The sequence below is a fragment of the Vipera ursinii genome, assembly GCF_947247035.1.
Source record: "Vipera ursinii genome assembly, chromosome: Z".
NCBI lineage: Eukaryota > Metazoa > Chordata > Lepidosauria > Squamata > Viperidae > Vipera > Vipera ursinii.
The window spans coordinates 100,755,843-100,778,317 of record NC_139517.1 but is presented as its reverse complement, the minus strand read 5'-3'; the positions used below and the strand labels follow the sequence as shown (position 1 = coordinate 100,778,317).

At 36.6% G+C, this 22,475-nt stretch overlaps 1 protein-coding gene across 5 annotated transcripts in view; it reads left to right on the top strand.

Annotated features, from left to right (window-relative positions):
- VPS50 (VPS50 subunit of EARP/GARPII complex) overlaps positions 1-22,475 on the top strand; it is an 82,298-nt gene that overhangs the window by 17,329 nt on the left and 42,494 nt on the right. For all 5 annotated transcript variants that reach the window (XR_014494085.1, XM_083376179.1, XM_083376177.1 and 2 more), the window contains exons 10-19: positions 1,975-2,017; positions 2,682-2,780; positions 4,301-4,441; positions 5,591-5,723; positions 7,004-7,095; positions 8,900-8,994; positions 10,019-10,117; positions 11,718-11,808; positions 12,646-12,822; positions 15,109-15,227. Coding sequence is in view for 4 of the 5 variants with exons in the window: in XM_083376179.1 (XP_083232305.1) it covers positions 1,975-2,017; positions 2,682-2,780; positions 4,301-4,441; positions 5,591-5,723; positions 7,004-7,095; positions 8,900-8,994; positions 10,019-10,117; positions 11,718-11,808; positions 12,646-12,822; positions 15,109-15,227 (1,089 nt within the window). In the remaining variant the exon portion in view is untranslated. The remainder of the gene's footprint in view (positions 1-1,974; positions 2,018-2,681; positions 2,781-4,300; positions 4,442-5,590; positions 5,724-7,003; positions 7,096-8,899; positions 8,995-10,018; positions 10,118-11,717; positions 11,809-12,645; positions 12,823-15,108; positions 15,228-22,475) is intronic.

The window sequence follows — 22,475 nt, the reverse complement described above, 5'->3', positions numbered from 1 at the left end:
TAAACTGGAGTCTTAACATGCCTTAATTGTTTCAATAAATGAATACCACAAGTGAATAGATTTGTCGTAATTAATTACATCATTGAAAGGCCAAATAATTATTCTGAGAACAATTGTATCTTATTTGTTTCATGTTGGGGATTTGAGGCATGAACCATAGATTTCCATCAATTAACATTGATAAGAATAAAGTGGATTTGTGGCAGAGTTTATATAGATATTTCTTTTTAAAATTAGCCCAAACACAGTCAGCTCTAGATAGAATATAAGCTCAATTTGTAAAAAAAAATAGATGGCTTGCCATCTACTTTTTTCCTTCGGTTGCTGCTATTTGTCTCCCCTCCCCCCCATGAGGAATTGAGTTGAGAAAGTGACCTTTCTGAGTGAATGGCTACTTGTTTTGATTCTGTCCAGTTGCAAAGGCTGAACAGTGTCTCAGTAAGGTCTGAGTGATGGTGTATAAGGTCAGAAAGAAGATGGTGTATAAGGTCAGGAAGATAACACAAAATGGTAGCATAACTAACTTTTTTGAATTTTTTTGTAAGGGTTTTTTGAAAGTTAATTCTTATTAATATTTTTCATTTTCAATTGTTTCAATTGCTTTGTGCTTTAATATTTCATTACTTTATGAACAAGTACATTTTATGTACAGCAATTTTATAGGGATTCTAGTTTTAGCCTATTTTACCTCTCGTTAGGTTTGATTTGTCTGTTACACATAGTCCTCATCTTATGATCACAATTCAGCCCAAAATTTCCATTGCTAAGCAAGACAGTTGTCAAATGAGTTTTGCCCCATTTTAGGATCTTTTTTTGTCACAGTTGTTAAATGAATCATTGCAGTTGTTAAGTTAGTATCATGGTTAAGTGAATCTGGCTTTTCTATTGAGTGCATGTCAGAAGGTCACAAAAGGTGATCTCATGGTCTTGGGTCTTGGTCATAAATACATGCCAGTTGCTAAGGCTCCAAATTTTGATCATGTGACCATGGGGATGCTGCAACAGTCAAAAGTGTCAAATACAGTTATAAAACACCTTTTTCAGTGCCATTGTAACTTTGAACGGTCACTAAACAAATGTTGTAAGTCGAAGACTACCTGTGTAGATGTATATATTATATATTTACTATATAGCTTTGATCCTACTTACTATTCTTGTGCTTAATATATATTATGAAGCTTTAGCTATACCATGATTGATTTTAAATGTTTTTTCCTTCTCATATTATTTATTTTTCATGTTGTATTGTTTCACACTGGTGTCTGACTGTAATAAAATTTAAATTCAATAGAATATCTCAACATGCACAGAATTAAGCTGAGACTAAGTTTCCTTGTTTTCATGGACTGGGTTTGTTTTGTTAAGAGTTTCTACATGTTTTCTCCAAAGTCATTTCTATACTCCTCTACATCAAAAAGTTATTTAGCTTTTGATGGATCCCAGTTTAGGAAGAGAAAGAATCCACTGAATTAAGTTTAACTCCTATGACTTGCTAGACACATCCATGTAGTTTTCTTACCAGCAGTATGGAATTGGTGGGTCATTGTCTTTTCTGATTTGTTTTTTCAACTTTCCAGTCAGGTCTGCAACCCTGGTTTCTGATGGTCTCTCATCTAAATAGGTGTAACTTTCCTTAGCCTTTTGGAATGAGCCAATTTAGATGCTGTCACCTGCTAATGTAGACCTTTATGAAGGTCTATGAGATTCCTGAATTTCAAAAATTATTTAGTTGACTGCCCATTTATTCCTTGGTTGATGCAAATTGCACTGTTTCTACTTCAAATGATAAAATGATTATCTAGCTATCATTGAATATTTGTGGATAAAATGTATTCTGCCTAATATTTTAGAAGAATGACCTTAAAAAATTTATGAAACTACACTAATGTATCAAAATATTCATCTTAATTTGAAAAAAATATAACTTGAAATTTGAAAATGTTATAACTTCTAATGTTTTTTTTTGTTTTGCAGTGAATTGAATTCAAAATTACAGGATACCTTAGAGCAAATTGAGGTGAGTTTAGTTGAGTGTAAGTAGTTTCACCCATTAAATGATAAAAGTATTTTAATCATGCTAGATCAGACTGAAATCCTATCTATTTCAACATTCTGTTCCCACAGAAGTTAATCAGATGCAGGATGCAAGGTCAGCTGCTCTTTTCCTACTATTGTTCCTTATGCTGACTTTGAACTAAAGATAACCTGCACCATAGGCATTTGGATTAATAGCTTTAAGATCCAGAAATTTGTTAAATTGCAATTAAAAGTCTTCTAGCTTGGTAGTTGTCATCACAACTTAGCAAAGACATTCATCATTTCATTATTGGTATATACTGTCTGCCCAGGATTTTACAAACAATTTAGATAAATTGTGTATAGTAATCCTACTTCTGTTAGAATTTTGAGAAAGGGGAAGAAATTTCTCCACAACCTATATAATTTACATGCCTTTATCAAAACCCACACTTGTATTTTAATTAAACACTAAAGCTGTAAGCTCATGAGGAATGAATAATTTTCATATGCCATTTGGTTGATTTCTGCCTACTCAATGTTCCAAAAGTAAGTTTCTCATATCTTTCTTTAAAGACATTTTGTTTTATTGTGAACAAATGTCATTTGAATTGTAGTTTTTTTAATACTATGTTTTACTAAGTGCTCAGATTTTTACTTTACAGGAGCAGTTAGATGTTGCACTTTCTAAAATATGCAAGAACTTTGATATAAACCATTATACTAAGGTGCAACAGGCATACAGGCTACTGGGAAAAACACAGGTTAGTATTGTCTTGTTCAGATTGCATCCTGATATGCAGTGGATTAGCTTGTCTATAGGTTATCCTCAACTTTAGTGACTGGAAGTTACAACAGCACTGGAAAAAGTGACTTACAATGTTTTCACACTTATGACCACTGCAGCATATACATGGTAATATGATCATTTGGCATTTGGCAACTGACATGTATTTATGTTAATTACAATATCCTGGTGTCCAGTGATCACCATTTGCAACATTTACACCTGGTTTCTGCAAACAAAGTCAATGGGAAGTCAGATTTACTTAACAACTGCAGGATTCACTTAATTGCAGTGATTCGCTTAACAACTGTGGCAAAAAAGGTGGTAAAATGGAGCACAGCTCACTTAATAACTGCCTTATTTAGCAACAGAAATTTTGGACTCAATTGTAGCCAGAAGTCAAGGACTCTGTGTGTGTGTGTGTGTGTGTGTGTGTGTGTGCGTGCGTGTGCATGTGCGTGTGTGCGTACGTGCAAGTAGCAAAAGAGAGATGGTGAGAGAGTGTGGGGAGAGAGACGGGGAGGGGGAGAAAGACGGAGAGAGAGCAGACGGGGAGGGGGAGGAGAGAGACAGACTGGGGGAGAGAGAGACAGAGGGGGAGAAAGAGAGAGACAAATTTGGGAGGGGGGAGAGAGAGAGAGACAGGACTCACACCTAGGAGAAAAAAATAGAGCCGAGCTGAAGGAAGACAACCCTTATTCAAATGTTATTCATGGCACCCATGATCATAAATGATTAAAGCATAGCCTCAGAATATCAGTGTAAGAAGAACAAAATATATATGCTCTCCTTGTTTAAATAGTGTGTTCTTTCATGATTCATCTTTTTTTCATCTTATAATTACCGTATAAATTTCTCTGTAAGAAAAAAATACACTTTTAACTGAGAAACACTCGGTTGCTTATTTCTGATATTCATGAATGAAAAAATGGGAGTGTTTTGAGGTCTAATTATATTGAGGCGGGAGCAAAATATGACTTATTCTGATTTTGGGAATGTCATTATTTACTTCTGGGAAAGAAAACCTAGGAAAAGAAATAGGAAAATTCTTGACCCTCAATTTTCATTTGAATATAAAGAGATACAAATTATCAAATTTGCTGTAATGGATGGGAAAGTGCACTTTGAAGTCCCCGGTGCTGTCTGAGCTTGGTTCTTCTTTTGCAGCTATTTCATTGTGCAATTAGGTAATATCAGTGTGAATGAATTCAAAATTTGCTTACCCTGCCAGCTTTGGTGGCAGTGTGATTTTCTGTTTGGTGATTCCTTGATTAATGTATTGTTTTCTACCTGATTGACTGCTTATGCTATTGTTACTTAGGTGGGTAATACAACATCTGCAAACAATTTCAGGAAGTACCAAGGACTTCATAGTTTAACCCTGAGCTATTGATATATAGATAAGTTCACTTTTTTGGAACTGCAGAATGTCCAAATAGAATTAGAGAACTAAATAATTATATAATTATCTTTAAATTCTCCTTCATCTCTATTCAGACAGCAATGGACCAACTGCATATGCACTTTACACAAGCCATTCACAATACAGTATTCCAGGTTGTCCTTGGATATGTTGAATTGTGTGCAGGAAATACCGACACCAAATTTCAGAAGCTTCAGTACAAGGATCTTTGCACAGTATGTGGTTCTACAGTGGCTTTGAACATTTAATGTTTCTATATGCTGATGGGCCTACCTATTCTTTTCAAAAGCAACTTTTTAAAATTAAGCCCATATTTAATAGGGGATAAATATATGTCATAAAGGATAAAGTATGATCAGGTAGATAGGTATACTGGAAAGCTGTGCAAGCATATTTATAAATTTATAAAGTCATCCCTCTCAGCTAATGACTGGGCAGCTAGCAATATAGAAAACATAAAATAGAGCAAAACAGAATAAAACAATGCAGTGCAATGCAACGTAAAGTGATAAGGCCCATAAGCAAAATGTCTCCAATAATAAATCATAAAGCACATATGTCTTTAATATCCTGGCTTCACTGCCTGAGAGAAAAATCAGAATACTAGCAGAGTCAAGGCCATCCAAATTTCTGGGAGGAGGGAGTTTTACAGGATAGAACTACTTAATGAAATACTTGGATGGAGTTTACCAAGAAATCTCTAGACTATAGACTAGTCTGGAAAACTGAAAATAAATTCCAAAAAAGCAGCAATGTGACATTTAATATAAGGAAGTGTTTGCATATGGATCCTGGGACTCTTCACATAATTTTTCAGACTAACGGTGCTTGCTAATTACTGCAGTAGCAACAATCCATGAATGTTTTTGGAAATTTATGCCACTTAATAATACAAGAGTTATGAACATTTTATATTAAATGGAAAGTGGTCTGTTTTATTATTGGGGAAAATAGGGTTGTTGTTTTTTTAATTTGCAATCCATTTTAGAATTTGAAGCCTGAAAAGATAAATGTTCATGGTTTGAGAAAAACAAAAAAGCAAAAATTGAGGAGGCTGGGTGTCCTCTTAAGAAGAAATTCTTAAGAATTTCATCTATCAGACAGATATTAAATTACAGAAGTATACTTGCAACTTGTCATTTTTAATGTTTGTTTATTCATGCCAGAAACATCACAATTAAAATAATACATACTAAGTAATATAAAATTTAAAATATAAAATGCAAGATTAAAATATGTACAAATTAAACTATCATTTTTAATTGTTGTTTTATGCTAATAGCTGTACCTTTATGTATACTTGGCTTTATTTTTGAACTAAGAAAGCAAGGTACGTTTACAGATCTGTTTTGTGTATTGCACAGCACATTACATCAGACAGTTACATTCCATGCCTTGCTGATCTGTGCAAAGCTCTATGGGAGGTGATGCTGAGTTATTATCGGACAATGGACTGGCATGAAAAATATGACCATGGGGAATCTCCTTCATCTTCTGGTAGGAAATGGCTCTTGCTATTTTCAGAGTTCCAAGCATAAAAATTGGAGTGGAACCCATCTGATCTGTTTGTTAATGTGTGTCTATTGTTTCAGTGGGAAGCTGCTTGTCTTAGTTTAAGGAACATGTACCAAATGCTTGTTGTATTTTATATTCATCTTCTTTTGTGATTAGTTAGCATTTTCTTTGGAACATCTAAACCTTTGTTACACCATTTGCTAGAGGCCATTGACTTTTATTGGGTCATACATTTAGGGGCTTAATTATATTTAACATGATTGCCTAATGCAAAAAACACACAACTTGTGAGCCCAGAATCTCCTCCTACTCTGAAAGTAATGGATTCACAAACTCAAAAATGTAGTATAAATATTAGGACCTTCAGATCTACCCTATGCTGTAAAATTCACTGGAAAACTTTGAGACAGTTTATTTTCTCTCAGAGTGATTTACTTAAGTTTTTGCAGTGATGAAATTAAAGGAGGAGGTGCTATGTACATCACATACAAGTTTCTGGAGGAGAGGTGAGATTAGCTATACTTAATTTAATTAATTGTAAATGTCTGGTCCTACCCACTTCTTTTTTGCTACTACCATGCTATTCATAGGCTAAATGAAATCCTTAGTTTGAAATTGTGTTGTACCGCAAGTTTAATATACATTGTAAGGCTGCAGTCTAGAACACATTTATTAGTTTTTTTTGTTGAACATAGTAATTCTATTCCATTTCTATGAGTGAGAGGAGGACAAATGATGAAATGAGCATCATGCTTTTGTTATGCAAGCTCCGCTGCTTTGGTACATTTTGTTTGTATGACAGAATCATTGGATTTGGGGGCATCTCTACTCTATCAAATTAGATCTGTTTGACTGACTTGTTATTTTTAAGTGATGCAGTGAGGCATCAGTGAGGCATCAGTGAGGCAGTGAACATTGGGCCACATTCAGTAGCATATTGGAACAGATTTGTAAGCTCCTTAAAACAGAGATGGTTTATTGTTGCTTGTAGTTGATCTCCTTATCATCAGGACTCCTCAATCCCAGCCAGCAGATTACTCACGAACAATGTGAGTTGTATTCTAGCTGTATCTACTCATAGATTCTCTGCTGTAAGTTGTAAAACACAAGATTTTGCTTATAGCATTTAATTCCTGTTTGGAGATGTTGAAGATTTGAAATAAAATAAATCTACAATACATAAATCTTTGGGGGTTTTTTTTGTAAAAATCAATTTTCTTCCCTTTTCTGATGCCTCAAATTACAGTTAAATTATATTTCAGATGGAAATAATATCCTGGATACTGAGGAGACCAATTTTGATCGTAGTTATGTGAAAAAAAAATTGGAGCATGGGCTTTCACGTATATGGCAGGTTTGTTTGGAATTTGATCCATCAAAATAAGATCAATATCTGTGCATGATTTTAAATGATGTGCTTAAAAAACTGAAAAAGTATTTAGCTTAAAAGGGCAAATGTTCTCTGAGGAATGAGTATCAGTTGAAATGCTTTGTATTCTGTTTATTTATTTTATGCTGTTTTGATATCTTATTCAAGCTTTTCAATTGAGTGAAAGGTGATTAATCTTACTGAATTTTTATCTTGTTTTTATACTGAATTCTTTGTGAAGGAAGAAAGAGTGAGGCCTACCATTGTCATGTTGCAACAACATTTTTGTCTTATGCATCCAAACTCTGCTTAATCTTGTTTTGAAATTTTGATTGTTGCAGTGCAGTGCTCTTGTGTTTATGCCAGATTTAAGGAAATTGATGTGAATAACATCACCAAAGACTATAATCATGAGCTCCCCTTCCAAATCTTGGGATTTGAATTTTTGGTTTTGCAGTCTTGAAATACCAAGACTGAGGCCTTGTTTCTAGATCATGCTGATGAGCCTAGATTTTGTTGGCCATCATGTTGCTGTGAAAAAAAAATCCTCAACTTCATTTTTGTAGTCTGATAACAATTGCTAGCAAATTCCAGCTCTTGAAACTTCCATCTTGCCATCAGCAATTTAAGGAATGCATCTTACAGCATCTTCACTTGTTGAAGGACATAAACCCATTCCTGTGAAATGCCATTTTCCTTCAGTGTTTAACTTATTGACTTTAAGCAATTCATCAAACTTTCTCATATGAAACTAGCTGTTTATTGTAATTTTTGATCCATAAATAGCTCTTCCCAGTTTACCATCTTTTTATTTTTTGATCCAGCAATACATACTCCTCATATGAACACAGCCATCACCATGAATGATCAGTATCTACTGGTGAATTCCATTTGGAGGAACCCCTTTGGTGGTGAAACTTATAATCTCTGTATTGCTTAGAGTACACTCTCAAGTATTTACTGCAGAAATCCATTTCATGAACGATAGCATGGTCTTTTCTCATTGCAACTTTCCCAACTAAAGTAGAAGAACAGATGCTAAAAAATACAGAAGATCTTCTACTGCATCCATTCTATGATTTGTTGATGATTTATAACATTAAAGACATTACTTTTTTATTCAACCATCTGTTTTTTATCTATCTGTGCTTGTACTAACAGTTGGTTGCAAATATTTATTTAGTATCTGCAGAGTAGCCTAAACTGCTGTAATCAAGTTGAATTTCCACAATTTTATTGATCCAACTTTTAAATTCTAAAAAAAAATCTGTATTGCTTGAATTTCCAAATAAAATATAATCGTAATGTGAGGAGTGACCAGTTAGATCCATGCAGAGTAGAATTGCCTTATCAGGGAGATGGGTGACATATAAATTTAACAAATAAAACAAAAAAATACATTCGGCCTATAATACAGAAATCTCCCCAGTCTGGCAGATTACTCCTGGAGACAATTAGATAAGACTCCAAGGAACTTTGAAGGGATTAGCCCTACCCCTTTTGAGATTACATAGTGATTGCAGACCAACCCCGTGTTTGATCCCTCCCTGCAAGGCTGGGTGCTTCTCAACAAGTAACCAGCAAAGGACAGACAATGAAATATGTTAATAATTTTAAATTTAAAGCTGAGTTTAAATAACTATCCTGCAAGTATGGGGATCTTTGATGAATTTCAAGAGCAAACAATAGTGTCTGTCTCTTCTTTATGCTTTGTGACTGTTTAATTATAAATAGTTAATACAGTAAATTATTGTTTCTCTAGTATTCCAGCCTTTTTGTTTTTACATAGGATGTCCAATTGAAAGTGAAGATCTATTTGCTAGGCACCGATATGTCTAACTTCAAATATGATGACTTCATATTTGTACTGGATATTATCAGCAGGTAATTTGGATAGCGTCTATTTTAAGGAAATGTTATCAAAACAATTATGCAGTATAGGTTTACCAAGGTTCTGTATATAATAGTGTATAGAAGATAAAATTACTGTTCATTACTTGTCCCATTTGGCTATAAATAGGACTATCTCCCAAAGCTCTTAGTTATATTGTAGTTTAACTTTCTCCACATTGGTGCCCTCCTGCAGTCTTTTAGCCAGGATCAATTTATTCATGTAAATTTGATATGCCACCTTATATAACTTTCCAATATTTTCATGCAATAAAAATGTAGAAAATGAGACCAATTTTTTTTAAATTATAAAACATTTCTGAAATGAATAGGAACAATCTCCAGTTCCATTTATTCCATAGAAAAGTCTGTACATCCACAGAAGAGTCTGCAAAAGGTTTCCCTTTGGATATCTTATGTGGAAGACACACATAGGCCTTAATGATTCTGTAGTAATTTGGATTCAAGAGATATAAAGCTTTATATGCTATAATGAATCAGTTGAATTGCTTGGGGAACAACTGGTGATAGGTTCACCTGTTTCCACTTTGAAGTGATGTAATATGTCCCCAAAACACAATTTACCATTTCTGCAGCTATATATTGAATTAGCTACAATTTTGTACTGCAGTAATCAAGCATTGAAACTAGTAGCAATTATGTCATTACTTCCCACCATTGATGTAATGTAAGAATGATCCGAGAAGATCCTTGTGAGTCTAAATTTTCAGGATTTATAAATGAGGTTCTTATATATTTAGAGATAAATGTCTTATTCAAATCAGATTCAATTTCTCAATTTAGTTTTATATGTGCTGCTGTTGTAGGCAAGTTAATATTGCAATATTTTGCAATACACTTTAATTAAAAAGCCTTTTGGAAAGTTTAAAAATTTCTTTTCAGAAATTGTTCTAGATCTGCAGAGATTAGAGACACATAAAAGATAAAAGAGTTTTTAAAAAATCATTTACAGTTACATGCTGTAATGAATGTTTAATTGGAGTATTATTTGTACTAGGCTGGTGCAGGTTGGCGAAGAATTTTGTGGCAGCAAGTCAGAAGTCTTGCAAGATTCCATTAGAAAACAAAGTGTTAATTATTTCAAGAATTATCACAGGTAAGTTTTACAGTGTTTTCAGTTGTTGAGATTTAATAATATAGTGGAAACAAATTATAAAGCACATGCTCCTGCATCCCACATCATGTGGTGTCCATACAGTAAGAAAAAGCAAAATGAATGCTTCATATAAAATATGTAAATTAACATAAAATTTTCTCTAAAAAGGAAGTCACTTTTTTCTATAATGAACAAATATGAGAACTGACATCTAAACGTTCTTTGTTTGTCTAGTTCAGTATTGCCAAATCTGGCTAGTAGTAGCTCTCAGAAATTCTTGACAAGCTTTTTCCCATCATTATAAATGGTAGAAACTAAATCTCATATTTTGAGTAACAACTTTTAACTGGCTGCTAATTTAGGGATATATTCTTACATAATTTCAATAATGTACAGAATATAATTCCTAATTCCATTTGCACATTAGATTAAGTCAAAAATAAAATAACCACAATATGGACTGCTCTTGATATTAAAAAGTTTTTTTCTTTTTCTAACAAAGAAGTTTTAAACTACAGGATAATTAATCTCACGTTTTACTCTAAACTTTGTGCATGAGCCTTCAGGTCAGCCTTAACAGTGACTCTGTGGACAAATCTCTGCAGTTTTCTTGGCAAGGTTTTTGGAAGTGGTTTGTCATTGCCTTGTCCTAGAGCTGAGAGTGAGTGATTGATCCAAAGTTACACTGTTGACTTTGTGCCTAAGTCAGCTAGAAATTATGATTTCCTTGTTTCTAGTCTGGTACTTTTAACCAGAATACCAAACTGATTCTCACAGATATTTGTTGTTCAGTTTTTATTCAGCAAAACTGTTCAATTTTCATAATTTCTAAAGGGAAATGGTAAAAGAAAAATGCAATATTTGTTGGACATGTTGAAAATTGTTTCAACTTTGTTTTAGTTTAGTGAGCAATCTGAAGAAGAAATAACTCAGTAAATGTTTTTGTAAGCCACCTGGAGTCACTGAGAGTGAGTTGGGTGGTCGTATAAATTTTCATAAATAAATAAATAAAATGTCATTTGAGTTACCAATAATATAATTATTCTTCATTATAGTTTTTCTCAATCTTTTTTTATTGTTGCTAATTTATTGTTGAATATGCTAAGAGTGATACATTAATTATATTTCTGTAATTGTGCTTTAACTATCTTCTAGTTAAAAGAAAATTGTGCTTCTTTTATGGAGTAAAGATTGTAGTTTTTAGAAAATCCTACGTGTACTTGTTGGGAGAATTCCATAAGGAAAACCAACTGGGACAGATGAAAAGATTAATCAAGTGTTTGCTTCCATTTGTTTTCCTGGTGACTGTTATTCAGATACTCAGTGCTTCTGGTTGGGAAGTTAGAATGTATGCACTGTGTGATGCCTGTTTAGACATTCCATAGGTTACGTGCATTATAAAGCAATATTTCTTTATCTAAATTACTCATAGCTTAGTTTCATTGAATGATCCCAGCAAAAACAGAAACAACCAACCTCCATCCATCTTTCCCATGTTATGTATAGCCATATGGCCTTGATGAAGACTTTTCCTCTTTGCTATTTTTTTCTAAAATAAGCTACACTGTATGCTTTTGCTGACACTAATTATTCCTTTCAGAACTCGTCTTGAAGAACTGCGAATGTTCTTAGAGAATGAGACTTGGGAACTTTGTCCTGTTAAATCAAGTTTCAGCATATTGCAACTTCATGTAAGTCCAAACCATTTCAAACACAGGAAAGGTGATGGCAGCTTTGATCAAGGCTGCTACATAGTGTTACTGAAATCTTGTATCATATACATCTTCACTCATTAACTTCACACACCACTGTAATGATTTCCATGGATCTCTAAACTCTCACCAGAGTAGCTAAGAGGAAGTTTCTGGAACTAGCCAAGCCCAAACCATTTTCAGCATTAACAAGCTAGTTGCATTTTCTACTGAAGGGAACTATGGAATTGCCAGCTGTTCCTAGCTGGTGATAGCTCTAACTTTCAACAGCTATCATTCTGAAAAAATGAGGAGGTATACTGACAGACTCCATGAATGAAGGAGAATTCTGGAAATAAAAGCTACAGATCTTCTCCACTGTCAGCTTAGAGCTACAGGCTGCAAATTGATACACCCAAAAGCAGTTTTGGGAGCTTTTCTGAGCTCAGTTTTGACAATCTTTTATAATCAATTATTTTTATTATTATATTTTTAAACAGCCATTGAAGCCAAATGCATTTGAATTCTCATAGTTGTACACATGTTAAGCTTCTATTTGCATAATTCATCCCACTGCATTAATTAAACTGTGTTTAGAAAGCTTTTTGCTTCCAAAATGTATTATGTATGATGTGAAGGAGTTTGACAAAAATTATACAGGCATTCAAATAACCATTAAATAGGGAGTCTTTAAAAAGGCAAGAATGAAAATGTTAATAGCTAAAAGGTTAATATTGCAGGATTTGTACAGAATGTGCTATACCAACATATAATAATGTTGATAAATATTTAGACTTCACAGCCAGTGTATAAATAATCTTCTGTTGATGGTAATAGGAATTTAAGTTTATGGCACAATCACGTTCCCCTACTGTGTCACCGAGCAAGCAGCCTACGTTAGAAACAGAAGGAGATCTAACTCTTTTTGAGCAGTATTATAATGGAGGAAATCCCTTTGAAATCCAAGCCAACAACAAGGAGGAAGAGACAGAAGATGTGTTGGCTTCTAATGGGGTAAGTAAAAAAAAAATCCTATAACTTGTAGTGCATAGAATATCAACTGATATTCAAAAGAAATGGGACAAAATAATTATTAGTCAAAACTTGTTTGGACATTCACTTTGCATTGTATATAGCTTATATGTTATATTAAAAAGGGAAAGAATTCTGAAATGAGTTATCTTGATCTGATTTTTTTACATCTCAAAAACTTGGCATTTTAACAGGGATGTGTAGAATTTCTGTATTGTAATTGGTCATACATATGGGCAATTGATGCTGTTATAAGACCGAATAGTGACATCCTTACCATCAAGAGTCGATTCATTTGCCATATATATATTCCAGAGAGGTTATTCACTTCATACAAAATGAATGGGAAATAATTGGACATTTACAAATAGTAACAGTAATTGGAGAACATTTACAATTTCTGGGATTTTTAAAGTTATCATATTGTGACCAAAAACTATTAAAAGAAGACACAAAGTTACCCATTTGGAATTAGTCATCAACCTTTTTGACTTGGGCATAACAAATTAAAAGAATCGATGGTTTTCTCTGAGAAATAAATTACTCTTGTTTTAGGAATATTTTGATACTTTTTATATTATCTATCGTTTGGTGACTGCTGATTAGGAATGGGCTGTAACTTCAGTGATTAGAAGTATTTATTTGTGTAACTAAATGTTTAAACTACTCTTTGCCCTCACTTGATATAAATCTTTCATTAATGGATATGAATTTGCTTTCTTTTTTGTTTTTACATTGTATCATACATACACTTATTACTACAGTTGATTTGTGGTTCAAGTTATGCCAGTTTTCTCTGTGTGCTCCAGATATATTTGGCCTATATGTTCCAAAATTCCCACTTTTAAGATGGTTAAAAAGAAATTAGGTTTGTTGAAGTCACATCACACTCATGTCAGAAGCACCAAGGCTCTTCCAGTTTGAAAGAATTAGCTGGTGACATCACCGTTGTCTGGGGACACCCAGTAGGGAGCTGGAACAAAGAATGGGAGCTCGTCCTTCCCCATGGCAGCACTCAGGTCTTGAACACTGCTTGCTAATCTCCAACCTAACATCCTAACCATTTGAGCCGTTGTGCTCCCTTTGTTTGTTGGCTTGTTGAAGTAAACCAGCAGAACCACCACAGTGGAATCATGCCTAGTTTATATATGATGCTTCCAAAGCTGTTGAGAACTTGAACAAATTAATCATGGTGTAAGTTTCCCATCAGTTTTTTGCTCCTACAATTTTGGGATATTAAAATTCAAATTCAAATTTGTAATTAATCTTTCTTTTGTTTAAATATGAGATCAAAACAAGCAACCACTAGGAGATACATTAATTGCATCCATTTCATACAGTAATGTGTTTTTCTTTAACCAGGCTTTGGATTGCTTATAATTGAATGGAGATGTGTGCCATTTTACATATGTTTTGCATTCATTATAGCTTATAGGGCTACTTTCCAATTTAAAATAATTAGGATGAGTTACTCCTCAGAGTGATACAAGGAGTCTGCAGTAGGCAATCTTTTGACTTCCTCTAGCTTTTGCAATAAACAATGTTCTGCAAAGAATTATAAAAATGGAAAAATGACTGCATATTTTTCTTAAATTTGATTGGATAATTATTAGATTTACAATATAAATAAGTTTTGTCAGTTTTACATTTGGAATTCATTTATTTGGAAACGTATCTATTGTTTTAAATTATGATTTTTTAGAAATTGTTACGATATCTTATTTAGATCCATGTTTTAAATGCAATAAACACATCCCATATTGGGTGAGACAGCTTCCTTTGGCTCTTTTTCCTTTTTGCTCATCATGCATTGTTCCTCTCATTTTCCTGAAACCTCACATTCAGCATTCAAAAGAGGTTAAAATAAAATGCTGATTACAATGTTTGCAAGTCTAATTCTGTTCTCTCCTTCAATTTGGATGGAAATAGAGAGTTTTAATGGAAGCTACATTTGTGGGAGGAAAAATAAGAAAATGATTTTTAATCAAACCTTTTAATCAAACCTTTCTGAAATTTCTAAAACATTTTGATAGGATATTCTGGCTGAATTATAATACATTTTCTTAAAAAATGAAAATAAATACAATAGTAGAAATAGTGGAAAACAGTGAAATGGTAGAAAACAGTAAAATAGGATGCCTTAATATATATTACTTGAGGCAATGTTGCTCTGTGTATAAGTTTATATTCTAAGGGCCACTGAAAGATTATTGTGGATTCTGGATTGGCACAAAGAAACTGAAAACTCTTCCAATCTGTTGTTGATAGTATGAATCGGATGAACAAGAAAAGAGCGCCTATCAAGAGTATGATAGTGACAGTGATGTTCCTGAAGAACTGAAAAGGGACTATGTTGATGAACAGACTGGAGATGTCCCAGTAAAAAGGTACTTTTATGAGCATACATATTTTACAGTTTGTTCCATTCTTGAGAATTTGTTAATCACTTCAGCATTACTGAAATTCCAAAAGAAAGAACAACTTTTTTAAAAAAAAACCTTACTTTCAGATAGCCAAATGGCCTTGTAGAGAGAATAAAGCAACTTGCCTCAAGAACCTCACTTTGAATATCTTGAAGGAACAGTTAACTAGCTTATAATATTAGTTAATTATTAATGTGTTAATAGTATTTTTACTATCATGGAAAAAAGGAGTCCCTACAGATTTTACTCCACTAGTCATTGTTAACTATAGGGGGCAGCCCTCATCTCTGATTCAAGGCCATGGACCTGTGGTCATGTGATCAGCATGACATTGTGGAGCACTGTTTCCTCTCCATCAAAGTGGTACCTATTTATCATTTGCGTGTTTTCAAACTATTAGGTGGGCAGGAGCTAGGTAAAGATGGGTGCTCACCCCATTGCGCAATGCTTGGGTCTCAGACCTGGGCTATTGGCCTTCAAGCTGACAAGCCCAGCGTGCTGAGCCATCATGAAAGACCAGGAGCATATTTAAGATATTTTGGGTCATTTGCCATGGTAACTGAAGATCCTTGCTAAATGGTCAAAGATTTCACTTGTCTTAGAATTTTATGGCACGTAATGATCGAGTAAGTATTTCCTATAGTTCACAAGCAAGGACAAGAGCATGATACCTTTGTACCATTATTCCTCAAATAGTAGTTCAGGTGGTCTTTGCTTACTGACTGCCTTGTCTAGGGACCATTCTAAATTACAAAGTGTTAAAAAACGGTTAAGAGAAGAGCCAAATGCTGGGAAAGGTTGAGGGCAAGAGAAGAAGGGGACGACAGAGAATGAAGTGGCTGGATGGAGTCACTGAAGCAGTAGGCGTGAGCCTAAATGGACTACAGAAGATGGTAGAGGACAGGAAGACCTGGAGGAATGTTGTCCATGGGGTCGCGATGGGTCGGACATGACTTCGCAACTAACAACAACAACAACAAAGGTTTGTGACCAAACCTCAAATTTCTGATTGTTTCAGGATCCTTGAATCACATGATCACCATTTGTGTGCTTCACAATCGGCCTGTGACAAGCAGTTAATAGAGAAGGCAGAAATAAACTTCTAAGTTGTGGTCATCTGATGTTTCACTTAACAATTGCAGTGCTTTGCTTAACAATCAAAAGAGAAGGTTGTAAGCTCATTGTGGTCACATGATTTTCCATTTAGTGACCATGGTGCTTAGATGTCAGTTTCAGTGGTGATCACTCAGTGAAGACTACTGTATTTAAGATATGCTGCATTTGATTCAGGAGATAATATATCAAGATTATTAATTATGATCACTATTCTCCATGACTTGCCTAAATGAAAGCCTCTTTTTGAATTGTGGTCAGCTCCGCTGCTGAGATTATGGACACATCCATTTAGTTTTCTTGGCAACAATAAGCTATTGCCATTTTCTGGGATGTATTTTGAGTTGCAAGCCTGTGTTTTTCTGTGATCTCCCAACCAAATCCAAGCCAGTCTGATTAACTTTTTTTGTACAAGTTTTATTAATTTTTTAATTTTATATTCAGGTATTTGTGAAGCAATATGGTGGTTGGGTAATCAAAAGTAAACAATAGCAAATAACAAATTATTTGTAAATAGCTCAAGTTACATCAACAAAGATTCCCTCTCCGATTCCCTTAGTTATAACATAATCAAATTAATCGAATTAATACATTTCAAATTGTGACATAATCAATTAGAAGAATTTTCAATAGATTTTCACATACATATCCATGTCCTGTTTTTAAGTTTTACCTAATTGCAATAGAATATTCTAGAATAGCCTATGATACACACACACACACACACACACACACACACACACACACAATTTTTGGGTAACCCACATTTCCCTATTTCATTAAAAAGTAATTATCCTGTCTACAGAACCTACATTGTTCATTTCAGTACATTGTTATTTTTTACAAGTAAATTCTATTTATCATCTTAATAGTTCACCAATTATTAGAAAAATATCTTTTTGTTATATTCCAAATTCTAATATAAAATCAATTTATATCTGTATCATTACAACAAATATATTCTATATGTCATCTTAATAGTTCATCAATTATTAAAATAATGTCTTTTATTATATCATTCCAGATTCTATAATATAGTTCAGAGTTATGTTCTACTAGCTTAATTTTGTTTTCCCTTAAAAATCTAGAACCTAACTATAAAATCAGTTTATTTTTTTTAGAGATTCCCCTTAGCCCATTAATAGAAATTTTTTAAACTCTGTCCTTACAAATCCCAAGAAAGAGACAAGTCTAATTTTTTAAATCTAACTCGCCTTCTTTTTGTGCCAATCAGGCTTCCATATTGGTGCCTTTAGATTCTCAGATTTGTCTCCCTTTCTTTCTACACACATTGTTTGAATCCAGGGAGACCATCCAAATATCAGTTTTGCAAAGAAAGTGTCCCCTTTGTAATCATTGAAGTGTTTCTTTAATAGCTCAATTTTCGATGTTTGGTGTAATATAATTGTCATTAGTTCAGTCTGGTCTTTTTCTTCTTCCGATTCCATCTGGCTTAGGTAAGAAGTAGTAATTGGTGTTATGGTTGTCATTTGATTGGCTGGGTCCTCAACGTACTGTATTTGAAGGCCTTTAATATCTTCCTTCTTGATGTTTTCTTCGGGTACTATTGTTTTTTGAGTTGTAGATTTTATAGTTGAGGTCGAGGTTTGGGCTTCAAGGTTCTCTGTAAATTGTATTTGTTGTACTTTAGACTCTCCTATTTTAATGTTAGTTTCCACTTCTTTTGTTTGTTTTTGTATTGTCAATTCATCATTTAAGATCAAAGTTTGGTTTGGTAGCTTTAAGCTGTCAGATTTATCTTGCAGTTTGGCTTTGATTTGCTGAGTCATTGCCAAGACAGTTTGTAGTTAAGTGGTGGAATATATTCCTCCATTTCATTGATGTTTACAGACAGGTCTTTCATGGAGGCTGTTTTAATAAGAGTCAAAGATTGTCCACTTCCAGTATTCCTAAAAATTGTTCCCAATTCTTATCTTTGAAGATAATGTCAAGGACAGCTCTGTTATTCAGTCAACTCTCACAATATTTTTTTTTACTTGCTATACGAAGTTTCACCACAAGATGTCATCAATAGCATATAGAATAAGATGTAAAGTCTTTTTCCAAATTAATATAAAGCTTTTGTTCAATTAGTCCATTTTTTTCCTTAAGTTTAAGCAGAAAATAGGGTGGAAGATCCCCACAAAAATAAAAGCTTATTAATAAATACAAATAAGATTCCTTAATTTCTTTGCTTAGTCATTTGATTTCTTTTAAGGCTTTAAGGCTTTAAAGTTTATTCCCCAAGTATGCAGTCGCTGGTCTTTCCAAAGAGGGGGAGGAGATTTTTGGAAAAGTCCCACAGGAAAATACCGTATATACTTGAGTATAAGCCGAATTTTTCAGCCCACTTTTTGGACTGAAAAATTCCACTTCGGCTTATACTCCAGTCAACAAAAAAAACTTACCGAGGACTTGTGCGCGGCCGAGGCTTTGGTGCTTCCGGGATTGCGCGCACCTCTCCCAAGCAGCCGCCGTCCGGAGACCTGCCGAAGTTTGGGGAGGTTTGGGGAGGTGCGCGCGCACCTCCCCAAACCTCCCCAAACGTCGGCAGGTCTCCGGATCTCCGTGCCTTGCCTGCCTGCTTCTTTCCGCTGCGGAAAGAAGCAGGCAGGCAGGTCACGGAGATCCGGAGACCTGCTGACGTTTGGGGAGGTTTGGGCACCTCCCCAAACCTCCCCAAACGTCGGCAGGTCTCGGGATCTCCGTGCCTTGCCTGCCTGCTTCTTTCCGCAGCGGAAAGAAGCAGGCAGGCAAGGCACGGAGATCCCGAGACCTGCCGACGTTTGGGGAGGTTTGGGGAGGAGATCCGGAGACCTGCTGACGTTTGGGGAGGTTTGGGCACCTCCCCAAACCTCCCCAAACGTCGGCAGGTCTCCGGATCTCCGTGCCTTGCCTGCCTGCTTCTTTCCGCAGCGGAAAGAAGCAGGCAGGCAAGGCACGGAGATCCCGAGACCTGCCGACGTTTGGGGAGGTTTGGGGAGGTGCCCAAACCTCCCCAAACGTCAGCAGGTCTCCGGATCTCCGTGACCTGCCTGCCTGCTTCTTTCCGCAGCGGAAAGAAGCAGGCAGGCAAGGCACGGAGATCCGGAGACCTGCCGACGTTTGGGGAAGTTTGGGGAGGTGCCCAAACCTCCACAAACGTCAGCAGGTCTCCGGATCTCCTCCCCAAACCTCCCCAAACGTCGGCAGGTCTCCGGATCTCTGTGCCTTGCCTGCCTGCTTCTTTCCGCTGCGGAACAAAGCAGCCTGAACGAAGCAGGCTGCTTCTTTCCGCTGCGGAAAGAAGCAGCCTTCTTTCCGCAGCGGAAAGAAGCAGCCTGCCTGCTTCTTTCCGCTGCGGAACGAAGCAGCCTGAACGAAGCAGGCTGCTTCTTTCCACTGCGGAAAGAAGCAGCCTTCTTTCCGCAGCGGAAAGAAGCAGCCTGCCTGCTTCTTTCCGCTGCGGAACGAAGCAGCCTGCCTGCTTCTTTCCGCTGCGGAACGAAGCAGCCTGCCTGCTTCTTTCCGCTGCGGAACGAAGCAGCCTGAACGAAGCAGGCTGCTTCTTTCCACTGCGGAAAGAAGCAGCCTTCTTTCCGCAGCGGAAAGAAGCAGCCTGCCTGCTTCTTTCCGCTGCGGAACGAAGCAGCCTGAACGAAGCAGGCTGCTTCTTTCCACTGCGGAAAGAAGCAGCCTTCTTTCCGCAGCGGAACGAAGCAGCCTGCCTGCTTCTTTCCGCTGCGGAACGAAGCAGCCTGAACGAAGCAGGCTGCTTCTTTCCACTGCGGAAAGAAGCAGCCTTCTTTCCGCAGCGGAAAGAAGCAGCCTGCCTGCTTCTTTCCGCTGCGGAACGAAGCAGCCTGAACGAAGCAGGCTGCTTCTTTCCGCTGCGGAAAGAAGCAGCCTTCTTTCCGCAGCGGAAAGAAGCAGCCTGCCTGCTTCTTTCCGCTGCGGAACGAAGCAGCCTGCCTGCTTCTTTCCGCTGCGGAACGAAGCAGCCTGAACGAAGCAGGCTGCTTCTTTCCACTGCGGAAAGAAGCAGCCTTCTTTCCGCAGCGGAAAGAAGCAGCCTTCTTTCCGCAGCGGAAAGAAGCAGCCTGCCTGCTTCTTTCCGCTGCGGAACGAAGCAGCCTGCCTGCTTCTTTCCGCTGCGGAACGAAGCAGCCGGCGGCGGAGGCTTGCAGAACGGCGGATCGGCTTATACTCAAGTCACCAACTTTTTCCAGTTTTTGGGGGTGAAATTGGGGGTCTCGGCTTATACTCGAGTCGGCTTATACTCAAGTATATACGGTAGTTAGGGGAATAAGAAAGGTAAGGTCTCACCAAGGTCCTCCAGTTTGCTTCGTTGTGCTAGATGGTGCTTTCGGCTTTCAGCAAGGAATGGCTTAATGATTGGCCATCTTAATGGCCGATCTCGTCTTCTTAAGGCCAAAGGAGCTGCTCTGGATTCAAGCGGAGGGCTGCCACCCTTCCACAATCACAAGGAGGGCCTCCTCACGGTGGTTGCCCCTCCAGGGCGACTTTCAACCCTTTCAGGGTCCTCCAAGGAAGAAAGATCGGACGCAGGGAGAGAGCTCTTGCTGAACATCCACAAGCGCTGCACGCACAAACCGGAAGCCCAGTCTGATTAACCTTTTGAAAACAGTCAGTGTTAGTTAGATAGATTTCTGGGTCTGGGTTGTTAAAATTAATGACCATCACAATATTATTATAAATTGTCTTGGGTCCTGAGATCTTTCACTTCTAGTGAGGATGAGCATGTGCTTTGTTGTCTTAGGCAGCCAAAATGTCTTGACTTTAGCATTAGGTATGTCTTCTGTGGAGAGAAGAAAAAAGTCCTCTATAATTGGAAAGAACTATTTAAGCATTTCTAACACTAAATCTCCCCTAGGTGAAGATTTATTTTCTTGCAACACTCATTGTTTCCAAAATTAGCCTAACTTTAATTCTTAGGTATTATTACTTGTACTCAAGGTCAACATATAACCTTTATCCTGAAAACCAATAAATCTGTTTTTTCTAGTCCTTATACAGAATAATAAAACATTATAAATTGCCTATAAAATTAAATTAAATTGTTCATCTGTTGTATTTTTTAATCCCAGGTTCGCCTGGTGCGCCAGTTGCGGCCCTATCTAGACCGGGATGCCTTGCGCACGGTCACTCATGCGCTCGTGACCTCTCGTCTTGATTACTGCAACGCTCTCTACATGGGGCTACCCTTGAAGACCACTCGGAGGCTCCAGCTGGCACAGAATGCAGCCGCGAGAGTTGTGTCGGGGGTCTCCCGATACTCCCGTGTTACACCTTTGCTCCGCGAGCTGCATTGGTTGCCAGTTGTCTTCCGGGTGAGGTTCAAGGTGTTGGTAATGACCTACAAAGCCCTCCATGGCATGGGTCCAGAATACCTTGGGGAGCACCTGCAGCCGGCGTCAACTTCCCTCCGCCCAGTACGCTCCCACAGAGAGGGCCTCCTCAGGGTGCCGCCGGTCAAAGAATGCCGACTGGTGGCCCCCAAGGGGAGAGCGTTCTCTGTGGGTGCACCGGACTTATGGAACCATCTTCCGGTAGAGCTCCGGATGGCGCCCGACCTCCGCTCCTTCCGGCGCGACCTTAAAACCCATCTCTTTAAGGAAGCGGGCCTGGCCTGATGGGACGGGGTGGGTTTGTTATTATGACTTTAATTTTAAATTTGTACTATGGGCATTGTTTAATCATGTTTTAATAATTTTAACTTTTGTATTTGTCTTTTACGTATTGCCCTGTTAACCGCCCTGAGTCTCTTGAGAGAAGGGCGGTATATAAATTAAATAAATAAATAAATAAATAAATAAATAAATAAATAAATAAATAAAATAATCCAAAGTACAAAGTGAGAGGATGACAATGAATAGATCCTAAAAGCAATTTTAGGGAACTGCTGTATTATTCCAGCAATTGTTTTTATTTGAATATGTTAATAAAATGGAGGTAAGCAAGGTATTACAATTCTCTCATGATTGAAATTAAATGTCTAAGATGTCAGAACAAAAACAATTAAAATATATTAAAATATGGACACACTATCTTCAACTTTGTTTTATATTATAAGAATTATATTAAATTTTTAACCTAGTA